The 20,185-nt window shown below is 31.3% G+C and overlaps 1 protein-coding gene across 1 annotated transcript in view; it reads right to left on the bottom strand.

The window, feature by feature from the left end:
• Nucleotides 1–3,893: 3,893 nt before the first annotated feature.
• ara (araucan) overlaps nt 3,894–20,185 on the bottom strand; it is a 71,197-nt gene continuing 54,905 nt past the window's right edge. Inside the window, exons 3-6 of the mRNA XM_065504671.1 lie at nt 19,974–20,089; nt 5,410–5,777; nt 4,168–5,323; nt 3,894–3,995 (exon numbers count right to left, since the gene is read on the bottom strand). Coding sequence (XP_065360743.1) covers nt 3,956–3,995; nt 4,168–5,323; nt 5,410–5,777; nt 19,974–20,089 — 1,680 coding nt within the window. The 3' untranslated portion in view covers nt 3,894–3,955. The remainder of the gene's footprint in view (nt 3,996–4,167; nt 5,324–5,409; nt 5,778–19,973; nt 20,090–20,185) is intronic.

Here is a 20,185-nt window from a genome sequence, read left to right as displayed (position 1 = left end):
AAACTAGAAAATGTTTAAAAGATTGAAAAATCGCTAAAAATTACAACATATTTTTGAATCTGGCATTCTTAACTTAATAGATTAAAATTTTCACCACTCGCAAGAGAAAAAAAATGAATTTAAGATTTGCATTTGTAGTTGGCGCATATTTTATTCAGCAATTTAACTTGTATATCTGATGATCATATAAAAACCCTTATGGGCTTTATATGATCATAACCAATAAAATTTTGAGTGAGAAAGTCATACAAATTATTAAAAGTTTGCTAAATAGTGTGATAAAACACAAAATTTTATAATTAATATTTCAATTTCAAAATTCATAATTAATATTTCAAAACTCTTGTGAAAAAAACACAATTTTTACCCCCACAAATAACAAATGTGGATTATAATCCTGAGTTAAAGGATAAAATTAAATTTTGCATACTTAATCCCTGGTGCCACATCCTTACGGGTAAATTTTTATTATAAATTTTATATTCTTTTCTAATAAAATTCCTAGAATTGGTTATAAAAAGCCTACACTCCAAACACCTAAATTCTAAAACACTTGGTACTTGTAAAGAAAAGATATTCTGCGCCAAACAAGTTCTTTAAAGATCAGTTGCATAAGAAGTTTTGGATCCTGATATTTGAACCAAATCCAATATTTCTTCAACAACTTGCAAAAATCTTCAGAATTTACCATAACAGAACATTAAAATCAGGAAGAGCTGAAAAATACAACCTAATATAACTACATAAGCAACCAGCAATTCATCAAACATGATATCGCCATAAAATTATTGAAATGTCCAGAAAAATCTTGAATTTATACTGAAATTTAACACCAATTTTTTTCATCATTATCTTCATTATCATTTAAATATTTAACAGCATCAAATTGAGTGATTTGTATATTAAAAGCCTGATTAAGTAACATTAGTAGAAACTGTTCCAAATTTGTCTACTAAGAACATTACATAATGTTGCTAAAAAGTTTGGAAACATGTTGTTAATTTTTTTTATGATGGAAAGATATGCAAATTAAGTTAAAGTGGAATTCCAAAAATTAGGAATCGATCACACCATCAATCAAATTTATATTTTGTCTCTCTCCCACATACTATCCAGAAATTTTTATTAAATTTTTTTAAATTTCGGCATTTGCGAAAAGGTGACTTAACTCTTTTTTATTAAAAAAAAAACTTTCTTTAAGAACATAGTCTGCTTTTACACACAGCAATTTTACTTTTCTACACACAGCAATTTTACTTTTCTATGTTCAATTTTGTATGTCAAAACCTAACTTACACTGTGTTATTTAGAATGACAAATTAAAAAAACGTTGAAAATTTCATTGAGTTTTGCTTATTGAATTTCTAAAACTAAAATTTGTATCAAAATTTTAATAGGATTGCAAATATTAGAAACAATTTGATCAAAAAAAAACTTCGTCCTTCAAAAATATTGCACTTTTTCATACTATATATTTTATATATATTTTCTTCATATTTTATTCAACAACAAGTTCTCACTTAAGGTAGGGTCACACATGGCAAATATTTGCTCAAAAAAGCGTAACCACTTTTTTTAGCACAAATTTGTATGACGTGTTTACTCTTACAAGTGTTTTGTAAGATCAAACAGCATCAAATAAAATAAACCATTTTTTTTTGTATTGAATCATCATAAGTAAAATAAGTTTTTGAAATAAATTAAAAAATTCAAATGTATTTTATTTAGTGGTTGCGTTTTTTTCGTCAAATATTTGTCATGTGTGGTAGGGTCACATTAAAATATGAAAAAGTGCAATATTTTTGAAGGACGAAGTTTTATACCGATCAGACAAGCCGTTTAGAAATGACAGACTTATTTCCAAAAAATGTTGATTCTTCGTGCCTGGCCGCATATTCTGGCCGTTTTTCGGCAAATGCTCGCTTCAAACAAATCAGTTGTGTTCGGTGAGTCATCATGTGATGGTCTGGTCAGATTTCAGCAGCTCATAAAAGAAACGACGCGTTTGCTCCCACCAAATACATAGAATAACCTAAGCGCCATGGATATGAGTCGATTCGGGCATATCATACGATCTCTGACGCTTCAGGTTATCATAATGGATCCATTTTTCATAGCAAATAATGATTCGGTGCAAAAACGATTTTTCTTATATTTTCATAATTTCAAACATGCAAAATCGTATTTCAAGGTCTCTCGGCTTCAATTCGTATCGTATCCAATTTCCCACCTTTTGGATAAATCCTGCTGCTTCCAAACGTTTTGAAATTGATGTTCCTAATGATTTTTCAAGATCTCGTTGAGTCTTGTTGAGTTTGACAACAATCTTCATGGAGTAATGACTCCAATTCTTGGTCATCAAACTTTTTTGGCTGGCCTGGGCGATATTTGCCATTCAACATTTTCGAAGCAAAAAAACGTTGTTGTTTAAGTTGTAATGTTCAATAACTAAGTGAGAATGAATGACAGATATGTGCCCTTCAAAACGATACGACATTTGTTGTGAGTCCCGCATTTTTAAGTTGTACACCCAATACTTTCGTATGATTTTTCAATAAAGTAAGAAAAAACAATTTTTACTTAGAAAATGAAGAAAATTAAAATTTTTTGAAAAAAAAATAATTTCTCGACATATTTTCAAAATCAATTTCAAGGATTATGATTTTTTGAAATTGTAAGAATACCTTAATTTGCTAATACAAAGAAGTACTAAACGAAGTGATGAAGAAAATCTATGAATATTTCCGAACTCTATGGACTCCAATAAAACCGAATTACTATATGGTAGCCCATGCATATAGTGTTATTAAATAGTTTATACATATATATAGGGTAATCAATTTAAAGGTAAAGTAATTGTAAAGTTCGACTGAATATTCGGTTTTAGTTTCTGGTAAAAACATGATTGATTCCAACATAATTTGTTGTGGATTGCATTTAAAATATTTTATTTAAAAATAAACATTGAGAACATATTATGCTGTTTTAATCGTAATTCATCTTTACGTACGGACTTGCTAGAACACAATCGAATCATACGATTGCACTATAGGTTAAATGACTACTTTTTCTGTGCAAACTAAATAACGACTACAAAAACATGGTATTCAAACCAAAACCTTAAAGAATTTCATAAGTAAGAATAATTCTATTAAAAAAAATGGAATTTAACCCACTAACGACCAAAAATTAATCCTTTTGCAATCACTAATGCAAATTTAATACATTAATTTATTTGAATTATACTAAAACTTTTAGCAATTGCTTAAATCTAATTCACTTTGTAAATTTAAATCAAAAAGGTCCTCTTCACTTTCATTAATTTCATTGTCTTGGTGGCTAAAGTGAAATTCTTCCATGAGTTCACGGCAACATAATAGTTGAATTACTTCAGGTGGAAGTCTGGAACGTTTCCGCTTTTGTAAGCGCCTATATAAAAATGATGTGGAAATTAATGGATCTGAGGTACAGCTTAATATTAATATTAATTCGGAGCTTAAAAAATTAAGCAATTTTATCACATTTTTAACAAAAAACCTTACCTATTTACTTAATTTATTGTTCTCCATTTTCACTTTCTTCTTTATAACTCGCGAAAATATTTAAACATGCAATTGAAACTTTGAAAGCAATACAGTCTTTTCAACAAAATTTATTAAGTGATTACAATGCAATGTGTTTGACTGCGCGTTGTCAAACGGAACTTAATATTTACCAAAAACAAAAAGCTGACTTAGATAATTTGGAGTATTGGTTACCAAATGGAATTAAAAAAAGTACAATATTTGCATTTGAAAAATTGGACTTTAGCACAGTTTTGGTAGCCGTTTAACCTATAGTGGATTGGAAGGAAATTCGGTTGCCATGTAACTAGTAGTAGAAATTACGATACTAACCTTTTTAAAACACTTGCTTTGAATATGCATTTCTAGCTTCTGTTTAATTTTTTCAGTTCTTAAACTGGTGGTACAAATCCAGCTCCTGATAATTGTTGGCTGTAAATAAAAACAAAAGATAATTTTGTGTTAATTAACAATATGAAATATGATAAATGTTCAATAACAATTTTTAATAAATAACATTTTTGAAAAAAGTAGTTTGGAACACCATATTCTATTTTCATTATATCAAGAATTATGTATAAGATTCTTTTGTTTAACAACTCACCTTTTAAAAATAGATTTATAGGGTTGCTCTTGATCATTCGAGGAGCCGGAACTACAACTGCTGCCACTTGAGTTTTCATCTCTCGGTGAGTAATCGTAAGAGCGAGAGTAGGCCAGGTTATAGGGATTATTATTGCTGTGGCTATTGATGTGGTGGCTGTTGGTGCTGGTGTTGTTGATGTTGTGGCAGGTAGCGGTCATATGGGCTTGCGTAGCGGTAAGTAGTAGATTCGTGGCCAATTGTACGTTCGGTACTTTCATATTCGGTGGAGTTTGGGGTGGAGTATCGGGTTGGGCTTCGGGAAACCCCATCCCCCGTTGCAGGGTCGATTGCGATTGCTGATGTTGCTGCTGCTGGTGTTGTTGTTGTTGATGAAGATGCTGTTGCTGCTGCTGGGTAAGATGAGAGTTTGGGACTGTGGTTGTTAAGGAAGCCGCCACCGCTGCTGTAATAGGCGGAGTGGTGGGCGTATGCTGCTGAGAACTGTTGCTGTTGGTGTGATGATTGTTGTGACTGCTGGGATTGGTGGTGCTGCTGTTGTTGTTGCTGCTGCTGTTGTAGGCTGTGATATTGTTGGTAGCCATAACTCCTAGAAAATTCTCGTAAGCTGTAGAGGGCCCCCGTGTATAAGGATTTATGTTGTAGTTTCCACTCATCATATTGCTGCTGCTGTTGTTGCTGCTGCTGCTGGTGCTGAGATTTTGTGAGCTGCTCGGTATTAAACTGCTCATTTGCTGCAGCTGCTGCATGGGATGTTGCAGCTGCTGCTGGTGATGTTGTTGCCGCTGCTGTTGTTGGGCCATGAAAGCTGCCGAGTGTGGTGGTGGTGTTTTGCTGGCGACTGTGTCGGCTAAACTCCAGATTTTCGGCTTGCTGGCTGGAATTGGTACGCCACAGTCCCGGCTCATGGGGTTTTTTGACTCATTACTATCGTGTTTGTTGCTAACCAAACTTTCGGCGGCAGCATGAGCATAACCCGAGGAAAACATCGATTGCTGGTGTTGATAATAAGCCGGATGTTGATGGTGATAGGGATGGTAACCATGCGGATGACTAGAGCCATGATAGCCGGAACCCGGAAAGTTTAAACTCATTCTTAGATCACCCGGATGATTTGGATTTTTGAGGTGGTCCTCTTCATCAGTTTTATCAAGATCTATTTGGATTAAAATTAAAATATTCAAAAATTAATAAAAACCTGTGTTTTATAGAAAAGAAAAGAGAGTATAAGTTTGTACTGACCTTTTCTGCCTGCTGCCAAATTCATTTGGCCCATTTGTGAATTTCCGCCATGCATCTGTGCCGGTTTGCCATCATCCATATCCTTGTCATCTTTATCATCGTCGGAATTCATGCCATCATCGTCATCATCCGTGCGATTCTTTGGCTCCCAAGTCATTTTATTTTCTTTTTTCAAACGTCTTCGTGCATTGGCAAACCACGTTGACACTTGTGTCAAAGTCATTTTGGTTATAATGGCCAACATAATCTTCTCACCCTTGGTGGGGTAGGGATTCTTCTTGTGTTCATTTAGCCAGGCTTTCAAGGTGGCAGTGGATTCTCGTGTAGCATTTTTGCGTCTAGCAGCCAAATCATAAGAGGCACCATAACTGCAAATAAAAGAAAACAAAACAAAATAAATTAAATATTATATTAAAGCTTTATTTTAAAGATATGATTGCTTTAAATCTCAACCATAGTTAAGCAAGTGTTTAAACAACATCCTTTAAATCCCAGCAGCAAGATAAAAACCGCTTTAGTTTTGCAATGAACCTTATTTTGTTCTCTTTTTTTGAAACTCTTGTTGTTTCTTTTTTATTGTTGGTTTTCTCTGTGGTTTTTTAATTTAATCGCTGATTTTTCATGAGATTTTTTATAGTCGCTGGGAAGACCGCAGTATGTGCACAGAATTTAACATTCTTGTTAAAAGATGTTATTTGCTGTTGCCGATGCTGTTTTATTTGCCGTTGTTTTTACAAAGTTCTTTTTTTCATGGCTTATAGAGTGGTAACGGTATCAGTAAAACGTTAGCAAGGACGTTGGCCATTGTTGGCTGGTTATTATGCGTTTTGGGTTTTAATAATATTTCTCTAGCTGCTTTAGTTTTTTAATTTTTTTTGTTACATACTTCATACAAAATGCATTTAAAATGTTTGTGTTGTTTGCAAGTCTTTATCTTTAGGATACAAAAAAAAATATATAAACATTGTAGCGAGAATTTTAATTTTTATTTTACGTTGTGTGAAAAATTATTATGCAGTTTTATGGTGTAAGAATTTTTTAAATTAAGCTTTAAAGAATTTAATGTTGTGTGTTAAATGGAGCGTATGTTTAATATTTAAATTTAAATAAGGCATAATAATCATACGTCTGGGTATGTTGATGCATTTGAAACATGAATGTACACGCAGAGAAAAAACATGACTCGGCATGTATAAGACAACTGCACTGTGCTCTTTGCAACAATATATTGTTGTCATACACAAATGATTGTTATTTTAATTTGATTTTAGCAATATTTTAGTAATCATTTGTATTTTCTATATGTGTACCATAGTATGTTAAGATTCAAATAAAATAAGTTTACTTTTAATAATATTTTGTTCACACCATTTGTTGAATGCTTTAGCATTAGAGGTTTTAATCATTAAATTACATTTTGAACATGAAATCCCGGGAATTCCGAAAAAATTTTCCATCCCGAAATCCCGGGAAATTGCGAGAGAATTCCCGGGTATTATTTTTCTTAGTGTTATGTGATGTTTTTATACCCTACACCACTATTGTATACCTTAAAGCAGGGAAGTGCAAGAAGAAAAATTGTAGTCTGTGTGCATGTATGGGTTAAAAATAAAAAATTCGCAACAACTTCAAGCAACAGAATGAAATATTTGTATTTTTACGCTCTATTGTTTGCAACTAAATGAGTTATTTGTATTTTTTACGCTCTTGCTGTGTGTTTTGTTTACTTTCGGGTTGTGTACGTGTAATTTCACGAAAATGTTCGTAATCTCAACAATATGAACGCCTACCAATGCCTTAAAGTATACCGATCGACATAGAATCACTTTCTGAGTCAATTAAACGATGTCTGTCCGTCCGTCCGTCTGGCTGGCCATGTAAACCTTGTGCCCAATTTTGAAGATATTTCGATCAAATTTGGTACATAGTATTTTTTCGGCCCAAGGATAAAGCCTATTGAAATTGCCTGAAATCGGTCCATTATTTCACTTAGCTCCCTTACAAATGTTCTCCCAAAATTGGACTTTATCGGTCATAAATGTTTAATTTATATTGGTATCAACACAAATTTGGCTCCAAATTAGTTTTTTATGTATGGAATTCATGTCATTAAATTTTATTATGATCGGTCCATAATTAGTCATAGCTCCCATATAAGGCCTGCTTCCGATAATCACTTTAACGAGCATAAATCTTTTAAAAATATTGATATACACATAAAATTCAACAAAAATAGCTTTCATATAGACATAAATCACACGACATAATCTCATGACGATCTGCCCATAATTAGTCATAGCTCCCATCTAAGGACCTCTACCGAAAATAAATTACTGAAATTTTAAAAGAAAAATATTTTTGCAAGCCCGATCATGCTTTCTTACATGTTTTGCTTAGAAAATGTCGAATTTTGTGCCAACTAGGCTGCAATGCTGCTTGAACACATTAAAATAAAATCATTTTTGCACCGAATCATTACTTGCTATGAAAAATATATCAATTACGATAACCCGAAGCACAGGAGATCGTATGTGAAGCCTGGCAACCAGCCGAATTGACACCAAAGCCAAAAATCCCTGACGCTAAGATAATGCTTTGTATTTGGAGGGACATCTGACCTGCACCCAACATAACTAATACAATTGAAGAGATCATTGGCCGAAAAACTCCGAGAATATGCGGCCAGTCATTACAACGCTCGAACACATTTTTGCAGTACCTGTTAAAAACCATTTAGAATGAATTGGTTAGACCTTGCCCCGTTCGACAATTATTTGTTTCGCTCGATGCAGAACGCTCTCTCTGGGTTAGGCTTCACTTCAGAACAGAGTATCCGATATTGGCTTGATTCGTTGTTGGCCTCAAAAGATGAGCAGCTCTTTTGGTGCGGATCCATATGTTGCCAGAAAGATGGGAAAATGTCATAGCTAACAATGGCCAATACTTTAAATAAATTTGTATTGTACAAATGTAAACCTCCATTTACGCGGTACTTTATTTACACGAATATGATATAACGCGAACTCAAATTAGCAACCATTTTTTTTAAATACGCTACTTTTTTTTACACGATTTTTATATAACGCGGCAACCAAATAATGGCAACATTATTTGGATGAGAAGTTTAAAAGATTTATGGAAAGAATTTTAAATTTTACATTTTGTTGGAATTGCTTCGCAATCCATGAACGATCTAAAAACGTCTACACTAAACGGCTGTTGGAAATAGCTGCGGCCGGAAGTATTTGATATCAGAATTATATGAAAATTTCGACGAGACTGATATTCTTGAAATGATTAACTATACGCCAGATCCAACAGAGCAAGATTTTATCAAAATAGCCCAAGAATCTGATGAGTCTACCGAAGATGCACAAATTCCACAGCCGACAATTTTGATTCTGCTAAATTAAGACAACTTCGTTAAATGACTCAAGAGTTGATTGCATTTTCTGCTGAAAATTATCCTTTGTACAATCGTTTAAATTCATTTGAATATTTTGTTAAAAAATGCATTGCATAGTATGAAACGTTTTTCAAACAACAAGAAACGGAAAAAAGCCAGAAGCGAATTTAAAGCGATTTTTAGGTCAAAATTTATTTTTTTTTATGTGACTGATGTATTGTTTTATGTGAAATAAAAAAATATTCGTCCCACAAAAGCATTTCGTTCTAAATTAGAACCTCGTTTTACGCGAATTTGATTTACACGCAATTTGTTTGGGCCCAACAAACCGCATAAATGGAGGCTTACCTGTACTAATGATTCCGTTAAATTTTTTCCACGACTATTTAGTCAACTGTTGTAGAAATTAATTAAGAAATATATCTGTTCAAAAATTATTTTACTCTGATCAATTAATCAGTTACAAATAGGAATCAATGAGGCTGAAAAAGACAACCCAGCATTTGTAACACACTCTTATAATTAACACAAAAGGATAGTCCCTGCTCCACCTTGGCAAAATTTAAAAAATCTTAAAAAGAGTCCAACAAAAATTGGGTAACGACCTGACATTACTGAATAATGGCATTGCTTAGAACAAGTTTTATGAACAAGTTTAGTTTAATGAGTGGCTCGATTCTAAACTGACAGTATCATATCACATAAATGTTCCTACCCTAGTTACCCAGTTACCACATACATTATTTTGTAATGAGTGGTCGTTACCCAGCCTATTATTTTATTTAGTAGAGTAGGTACTTATTATTCGATACAAGTTGGTAATGAACTTTAAAAATTAGCACAGCTTTGACTGAAAAACTGATTAGTGGTTCAACTCCAGTCGTAGCCATTCATTTTTTTGTTCATATTATATTAATTTATATGTTTATGTGGAACCATTGTTAAGTTACGATAAAATAACTAGTACATGGACCACTAAACAAAAAAAAAAAAAAACAATCGATTCGATTCCCACAAAAGGCAATTTTTGTTTTCTATTTTTTTAGTTACATGTTCATGGGGTGAGTACATTTGTAAGCAAGATGCATGAATTTTATCAAATCTCGAACAAAAATAACTAGTGTTTCAGTCAAATAATAAGTACTTATTACTTAGCTAAAATATTACTTGCTGGCTTACTAGGTAAATAGAGTTTTTGCTGGATATGAACTACATCCTTGGTAGGCGTTCATATTGTTCAGGTTACGAAGATTTGCGCCAATTTACACATACACAACGCAAATGAATGCAAACAGTAGAGCGTAGTAGAGCTAATAGAGCGTCAAAATACAATTCGCACACCCAGTTCAAAAGTGACACAACTCAAAATTAATTTGTCGGGTTATAAACCCGAAAAATTAATTTTACGCTTAAACTATGCACAATACACTTGTTTATCTATACAAAAGATATCAGTGTATTCTGTTGTTGTTAACTATGGCTAAAAAAACACTAATGTCTTTCATTATGTTTCAATTGGTGTATATTTATTTTCGATTTCTGAAAATTTAAAATTTTGAGTTGTGTCACTTTTGAACTGGGTGTGCGAATTATTTCATTCAGTTGCTTGATGCTGTTGCGGATATTTTATTTTTTACCCATACATGCACACAAATTAAATGTGTCTATTTGCCTACCAAGGAACTAGACGATAGTGTGCTATACTGTCTGCCTGAGGATGGCAGGTTCGATTCCAGCAAAACAATTCAGATGTTTCTGCAGACAGGCCAAAGGACTTCGCAGTTTGTGATTATTATAAAAAACATGCAACAAAAACAGATTCAATACAATTCTCATTTACTTTTGCCCATAGTTTTGCACTACGCTATAGCTTGTCAATAGTTTCGTGTTAGAATCATAACATCATTCCGATATTACTAACAACAACTTATGCAAATCCTTACGATTACTGGGTACTAATTTTGGTGACTTTTAATAATTTATTTAAGTCTGACTTTTAATAATTTATTTCGTGTTATGTTGTTTCCTATGAATTTACACCGAAAAGATTTCCAGATTTCCGCTTTAAGTTAACATCTCCGTAGGCAATGTTTAGCTACTCCTTTTGTAACTATGTATTTTATTATATTGTTCAAATTTGAACAGGTCTAATTTTGTTGTATGTCGTATAATCGATTTGTATTACAACTCAATTAGTTTATAACTCATACGTCACCGCCTCAATATATATTGAAAAAGCTTCCAAACCAAATTACATTTATATTTATTAATAATAACTTTTATTTAAACAAAACCCCAAACTAAATAACAATAAAATTGAAATTATTTTGAAAACCTCCAATAATAATTATAGAGAAACAAACATTTTTGTTCAGCTTAAAAGCTAACAAAAGTTTGTGTCTTAATCTTTAGCATTAACCATTTATTATAACAAGGTAGATTGTGATTTAAAGCAAAAGTTAAAACAAAAATATATGAAATCTAAAAACTGATTTTTTTATAAAAAAATACACCTACAGGAATATACAAACACATACACAAATAAAAGTTTTAAAAAAAATCATAACATTGCATGTGTGACAAACATTTGTAAGAAATGAATGCGAATCAGTTGAGTGATTGTAAGAATGAATGAACGAATGAGCGAGTGAGTGAACGAGTTAATAGTTCTCTTCTTTTTTTATTTATTTTTTTTTGTTTTTGCTGATGGCGGTTATTATTGTTGCGCTACTGTTGCACGAATCTGCTATATTTTTTTATTATTTCAACTCTATAATTTGCTTATGAAGCAGACTAAAACTAAAACAAAAACGACAACTGACTGCACAATTTATGGAAACGATAGCTAAAGTGGGTGGCAATTGTGTAAAATTATGAAAACAAAAACTGCAATACTGAAACAAAAACAATCTCTATATAAAATTGAACGAGTCTAAAGTTTTAAACTGTGTAATCTTGTTAACAAATCAAATACTTGTTCACACACAACTCACAAAACACAAAACAAGAGCAAAGGCGTCTAGATCCCAATGAAAAAAAAAATATAAAAAATAAAAAATAAAGTAAAAACAACAATCATAGTCAGTCAGTTCAGTACAGTAGGGGTAAATAATAGTAGGTTTCGGTTTTGGTTGTTGCTGTTGTTGTTGTTGTTGGACAAAAATAAAATCTACTAAAATTAAACAAAACTCATGAACAGCTAAATGTATATATGTATATATTTTTGCGCAAAAAATAACTGAAAACCTATAATTATTTTGAATTTCCTATAAAATTTGTTGTATGTGCGTTTAAGTGTTTGAGTGAGTTCGCGGTTACTAAGCTGATGTCTATGGTTTAAAATCGTACAAAAGATACGCATTAGTTTTGTTAACATTATAAATAATTAAATTAAACAATAGCCATGACAAAACCAATATACACTTGTTTCAAGTCAAAAAAACACTACAAGTGGCAAAGTGTGGCCAATGTAGCAAGGCGAGTTTGGGAAAGAAGATAAAAATTAAATGTAAAAATTAAATTTTATTGCTGCAATTAAATTAGAAATATTCTATGGAAAAAGTATGCGACTTAAATAGAATTCCAAGAAAGACTTGTAATGACTTGCAATCACTTCATAATGTTAGCATTACTTGGAAGTAGTTTAATAAGTACTCATTTATTAGATGATGTATAACTACTTATATATTTGATAGTTAGATAAGCACATAATTGCACACTAGAATAATTACAACGTTGTACACAAAGAATCAATGAAATTGTACATTAGTTAAAACTATTTTAAGCAAAATAGTTCTGTTTTTGCCAAATAAAAGCAAGTATTTTACGATTTTCCAGTTGTCTTATACGAGTATTTCACTATATCTATTAGAAAGTTCAGCTTTAGGGAAGAAAAATATTTTTCATTCGAATGAATAACCTTTTTTCAATTTAGAATAACACATTTTTCGATCAATAATAAATTTATTTATAAACCAAAATTTGGAGAAAAATATCTCAAAGAAACACTAGCAAGAGTTTATAAACAATAATTTTTCCAAACGACTTTCAATCAAAACATCAAATTCGGAACATTATGAAATTTTGCTTAAGAACGAAAATCATGTGACTACTAAAGACCAAGGAAAGTTTAAAGTGTCTCCAATAGAAGTATAATAATTTATAATCTATTTTAGTCAAACGTCTTAAAAATTTACTTGAAACCTTATACGAATTTCATTTCATTTCTCTACATCCTAAACATTAAGGTGTTGGCCGATCGGAAATTGAAAGTGCGAGAGATTGTGGTCGCAATAGACATCTCACGTGGCTCAGTGGTTTAAATTTTGAATGATCACTTCGGTATGAGAAAGCTTTTGCTCACAATCCAGCACAAACGGAATCGTGTGACAACTTCGCAACAGCGACATGGGCGAGTTTTTTCACAGTTTCGTAAACGTGGATCCACCACAGGCTTACTCAGATCCGTTGTTAGACATTGCCTGAAATGTCAAATAATTTGACACAAACAATTTGAAATTGTTCATCAGTGCCTTGGCCCGATTTTTTTCTTCTGAATTTTTCCAAATTGCAATTGAAAGAGGTGCGGATATTTGCCCATTTTCCTTTGCAATAGTTCAAGTTTACCAGGATGGAATCTGCGACCTCATGCCATAAAATATCTTTGGGAAGTTTATACTCAGCGATGCTGGGATGCTGGTTTATCCCATAAACATCGCTGAGCCACAACTTCCTCGATATTATTTTCATGTGACCACACGGATTCCATCTTTTAGCGGTAGGATTTTTGTTTGGCCCTTGATTTTTTACCGCCTTCAAAGCCTGTTGGCGACTGAATAGGAAAAGTCATGTTGGCTCATAGCAGTAATCTATGACACATGTTTCTTTTCAATGAACGCCATAAATACATAATTATAGAGACCATAATATTGTTAAAAAAAACTTGTAAAAATTTTTAAATGATTATGGTAAACATGTGCTACTATATTTTATCTCTGCGTGCTAGTAACTAACCTGACATTTTGACTATAATATAGTCAAAATGTCAGGTTATATAACTAGTTATTTTATTAGAAGTCAAAACAATTAATGTCTTATTTAACACTCAATCTGTAAACGTTTTTGATATGTACCTACACGCAGAGAAAAAATATAGATGGGCATGGTTACTGTAACCATTTCAATATTGTTACAAGTTTTTTTTAACTATATTATAGTCACAGTAACCATTTACATGATTGTGGTAACCATAATATGGTTAATTTACGATTAACATGATTGTATCAACCATATATATGGTTACAGTAAAAAAGTATATGTTTGTGACAACCATTCATATGATGAAGGACTTATCATATTATGTTGCTCTCGGCTTAAGGCTTATCATAATCTGAGAACAACATATTATGATAAAATTATTCATCATAAATATGGTTGCCACAAACATATGTTTGTTTACTGTAACCATATATATGGTTGATACAATCATGTTAATCGTAAATTAACCATATTATGGTTACCACAATCATGTAAATTGTTACAGTGACTATAATATAGTTAAAAATCTTGTAACACAATTTAAATGCTTATGTTTCGACAAACTTTTAGAAAAATATTAGGTCCAGAGGTCGAAAATAACTCGTCCATATACCAAAAAACCCAAATTGTGATTTATATATTTTTGTGATAAAAATAAATCACTGAAAATAACAGTTATAAAATGATTTTTATTTAAATGGTTTGGTATGATCTTTATTCGTTTTTGTTGATTTTTAAAGATTTGGTGTGAAATAAATAATTCCTATGTTCTTGTTCTTAATAACTGTTACTTTCTCTTTAATTTACATACAATAACATATTGTTAGTAATTTTTAACAAATTATGGAAATAATATGATAAGTATGAAGTCTGAGTAACAGAAATGATAATTTTTTTAAATTGTTATTAATCTTTTGATAAATTTTATATATTTAAGCGTTGATTTGCATCAAATGCATTTTTGCGATTTATTTTTCATGTTCGCAAATAAAAGTCACAAGCTGACCTTTACGAAAAAAATAAATTATAAATCACTCATCCAGATTATTTGTGTTTGTTTCTTTTCTGTTTCTCTCAAGCCCAAACTTAAAATGTTTTCGAATAAATCACACTCTCAGTGATATATCACAATTTATTTTTAAATGGCTGCGAATGAGAATTTACCATTGAAATGAAAGTGAACCCGTTATTTTCGGTCTCTGATTAGGTCGAACTTTACCTTATCATCTAAGCATATGCTACTGTTTACAGTTTACAGCTTATTATACTTAATTATTTGCAAAAAGTATCATCATAACATTAATTAAGGGTCCTTGACTAGAACAAAAATTTAAAACAAAATTACATTTTAGCGTATGAGCGACATAAGTGTATTTTCTCAAGTGAATTTTGATGGTTTTGTTATAATTTTACTGCCTCATAATACACTTACTTAAATGATGGGTCACGTAAAACAAATTCTAAAAGCTTAACACGCAATTTATATTTTTGATAAGTTCATTTTGAAAGTAATTAAATATAGATGATTATTTGCACTGACATAGTAAATAATTTCTTAAATTTTTATTTAATTCCATAAATTCGTTTGCCAAATTCCTCACAGAATAGTTGTAAAAAGTTCGTCATTTACAACTATGGATAAAATTATATTGATTGCCCTTTTGTCTCCAATATATTGGTAAATAATTTTCATTCGTGGCTTTACTTAATAAATCTTGAGACAATCCTACTTCTTCAGTTCTCTTAGAAGCGTATGCAGGTTTTTTTGATAGAGATGTTATTGGGTATATGACTTAAAAATGCGGGATTCGCAATAGATTTTGGTTTTAATAACTTATGTGTCATTTATTCTCACTAAGTTATTGAACATTATAGAATAAACTATAAAGTTTTTTTTACTTCGAAATGTCGAATTTTGTGTCAACAAAGCGTCATATGCGGGAAGTTGTGCACACCGATTGCTCACCAAATGTGAATGAATGTGTTCCATCGGTTTCAACGTGCGAATGATGGTTTGTGCGGTTCACAAGTGGTGATTTTGATACGGAAGACAACGATCGTTCAGGTCAGCCAAAAAAGGTTGAAGACCTTTTCAAAATATTTGCGTGCAGCAGGATTCATCCAAAAGCAGCGTAATTGGGTACCAAACGAATTGAGGCCGTTAAACCTTGAATGACGATTTTGCATCTCCGAAATGATACTTGAACGCTATAATAGAAAATTATTTTTGCACCGAAACATTACTTGCGATGATAACCCGAAGCGTAAGAGATCGGATGTGAAGACCTACCAATCAGCAGAATCGTCATCAAAGTCAAATATCCATGGCGCTAAGGTAATGCCTTGTATTTTGTTATGAGCCAGACTATCACATAGAATCTGTACCGAACACAACTGATTCTTTTGAAGCGAGCATTGACCCAAAAACGCCCATTCCATCATGACAACGCTCGGTTATATCTTGCAAGACCCGTTAAAACGTATTTATATCTTTTTATATTAAATTTATATTTAATGGAAATTTAGCATTTTTGAATTTTGTATGCAATAATTTTATATCTTTTAAGAAATGCTGTCAAATGCTAAAATTTTCTATAAAATATATCAATATTTTTAAAAATGGTATCAAAGTTTTTCATAAATAGGTTTGTCAAAAAACCGAAATGTTAAAAAAACCGGTTTTCGGTTTCGGTTTGGGATACTCTACATTTGACTTTTGGCGAAGATATTTCAAAAGTACGTTCAAAGTGTTAAAATATCTGAAATAATACAGTTGGCCTTGTCTTGAAGTCACATTCAACAGTTCAATGAAATCATTAACTTGTTCCACTAAAATGGGCTCAATATCTCATTAAATTTATTTTCAATGTTCAAATCTGGATTATTTATGAAAACATTTTCCTAAGCAATCACAAGGTACATTTTTAGAGTTTGTCAATATATGGAGATAGAGCCGAACATGAAAATGTTCCAATGACCAAAATCAATTTTTGAATAAACTATTTGATTAGAAGTAGTTTTTTAAAACAATAATAAAAGTTTATTGTTAAATGTTTTTCAAAAAGTCCTCGTTTCTTTTCATTCTTTGGGAAAATTAACAAACCTTCTTGAGACTAAGGTCCGTAATTTCTTCTTAAAGTCATAATATTATTTCTGCACGGATACAACAGATTCGTTGTGATTTGTTTGATACCAGCAACCAAAAATCAGTTGACACAGAATAATTAAAAATTAAATAACCGAAAAATTGTTCATCCACGGAAAAATTATTGTTCTATGGACTCCATTAAAAAAAGAATTGCTACATATTTTTATACAAACCATAAAAAAGATGGGATTTGTATTGATTTTGCCATTCCGTTTGTAACATATGTATGTCAGAAATGAGTTTACACATTGAAAATAAATTTATATTTTCGAGTTTGATTACATGAAAATACCACTTATTCTTTCATTACATATATTTTTTTGGTTTGTTATGAATATATAGAGTATATACAAAGCTTACATAAGGAAAAAGTTGAATTACAATGTAAAATAGACGGAAAAAAGTCAAAAATAAACATTACTTAATTTTGGTAGTGTCAATTAAGTCTTCTCACAACCAATTTTATTTGTGCTTTTTGGTACACACTTAATGATCAATGGTAATTTACAGATAATTATGATCTGTATTCTTCTTCTCTATAAATTTGTTAGTTAGTTCGCGATCGATTTTTTGTTTTGTGATCATCATTATGTAAAATATTGTTAAGAAAACTTCCAGGAAGAGGAATATCTTACAACGTGACTCTGCTAATTTACTACAATTGCCAATTGGAAAAAAGTATACAGGAGTTGTTGGGGATGTTTTTGGCAACACGAAATATAATTTATAGTGTTTGAGAACGAGCAGAAATGAGAGTAGAGGAGCGTTAAAATGTAGTGGTAGCCCTAGACCTAAAATAACTGAGCGCCTAATGTCAGACAACTTCATTAAAACGCTCAGATTTCAACCAGAACTCCTCCGAGGGAACTTAAAGAAGAATGTGATGTAGTCATTTCCCATGAAACAGTTAGACAGACCATAATAAAAAACGAATATTCAAACAGAGTAACATATAAAAAACTACTGCTTTCTGCACCAGATGTAGAAAAGCGTTTTTTCTTCGCGTCGATTACTGGGATGACGTTATATTATGCGACGAGACTTAAATGATCTTGTATTACAACAAAGTGCCATCTACACGCAGAGAAAAAATATAGTTGGGCATTGTTACTGTAACCATTTCAATATTGTTACAAGTTTTTTAACTATATTATAGTCACAGTAACCATTTACATGATTGTGGTAACCATAATATGGTTAACTTACGATTCACATGATTGTCTCAACCATATATATGGTTACAGTAAACATATATATGTTTGTGACAACCATTTATATGATGAACCATTTATATTATGGTGCTCTCGGCTTAAGGCTTATCATAATCTGAGAACAACATATTATGATAAAATTATTCATCATAAATATGGTTGCCACAAACATATATATATTTACTGTAACCATATATATGGTTGAGACAATCATGTGAATCGTAAGTTAACCATATTATGGTTACCACAATCATGTAAATGGTTACTGTGACTATAATATAGTTAAAAAACTTGTAACACTATATAAATGGTTACAGTAACAATGCCCAATTATATTTTTTCTCTGCGTGTAGAGTTTGACGTAAGGTATTCCTTTAAAATTTCGATTATGATTTGGAAGTATATCTCAAGCAAAGGATTGAAAGACTTATGTTTTACTGAAACAATCATGGTCGCGGAACAATATTGAAACACTCTGAAGAACAATTTGCTAAGAAATGCAACTAAATTTGGGTTTATCAGGACAATAAACTACAATACAAATTTTATCTAAACTTAAATTGTATATAGTGGGGATGTGGCTTCTGTATAATTTGTGCGATGTTATAGACATGACAGCAAAAGGTCTCATCGTCAATCCAACTGAAAATTTTAGTGTGTGTTTAAAGAAAAATATCGCTAAAAGGCAACCAAAAAACAATACTGTAAAATTAGAAGAGTTACAAAAGAAATGGAACACTATGACATATAAAAAAACAAAAAATCATCTGCATTGCGTGGTATATCCTAAGCGTGGTCATACCAAATAGTAAAATTGCCAAATAAGTAAATAGATTAGTTATTTAATTACTTAAAACTAACTTCTTGTAATTTGTGAAAAGAGTTAATTGACACTACCAAAACTAAATAGTATTTTATTTTCACTTCTTGTTCGTTTCTTTTACATTGGACTTGAACTTTTTCCATATATACGATTTATATATACTGTGTATATTCATAATAATCCAAAAAAGTTTATATATCGAAATAATAAGTGGTATATTTCTTGCTATCAAAGTCGAAAATATATTTTTTTTAATGTGAAAACTCATTCTTGACATACTGTATATATATATCTGGGTATACATAAGATTTTAAGGCGATCTAGCCATGGCAGGGCACAAAAGAAAGGAGCTAGCAGGTCCACATATTGATGGTTGGTAAACAAGATTCGGCACAGCCGAATATAACACTCTTAATTGTATTCATTCCCTTTTGTATCACTGCGTTATTCACCACGACAATGCTAACTCTCGTTTGGGAAACACGAAACATCAAATTGGCTCGTTATCATACTACCGTTTTATGACTCTTCTTTTGAGTCCTATATATTAAAAGCTAATTGGAGGGATAACTATTTTCGATGACCAAAAAAGTGTAAAACATTAAAAAAGTGCTTCAAAAATGGTTTAAAATTGCATTGATCATCATGTGAGTATTTATTTTATTTGTATTAATTATTAAGTATTAATTTTATTTGTCAATTTATAAGTCAGCATGTGTATAAAACCTGACATTTATGCAAGCTGGTTAATTTTTCTATTTATTCAATATAAATTTTTGAAATTATAAAAAACCACAACACCTTATCTAGCATTAAGCGGATATAAAATATTGACTTTAATGTGGGTGAATAAAAAGTAAACTAAGTAAGTAAATCATTCTCAATTACATCCATATATCTATTAAATTTGCAATATAAATCTATCATTTCAAAACTTACCCATAGGCAGACATAGGATCATATGAATAATAACCCGTGGTGGGTTGTAAACCAGCCGAAGTCCAGGCCGTCATATCAGAACCGGTGGTAGAATCCTTTAGGCCATAAGGATTACTCTAAAAAGACAAAAATCAAAACAGAAAAACCAACAATTAATACAACTAATAAATTAAATAATTAAAACAAAATCATCTTTAAATCAATTTAATACT

The sequence above is a fragment of the Calliphora vicina genome, chromosome 3 (genome assembly GCF_958450345.1).
Source record: "Calliphora vicina chromosome 3, idCalVici1.1, whole genome shotgun sequence".
In the NCBI taxonomy this organism is placed as follows: Eukaryota; Metazoa; Arthropoda; class Insecta; order Diptera; family Calliphoridae; genus Calliphora; species Calliphora vicina.
Note: the sequence above shows the minus strand (reverse complement) of the source record. Positions and strands in the feature narration are given on the sequence as shown.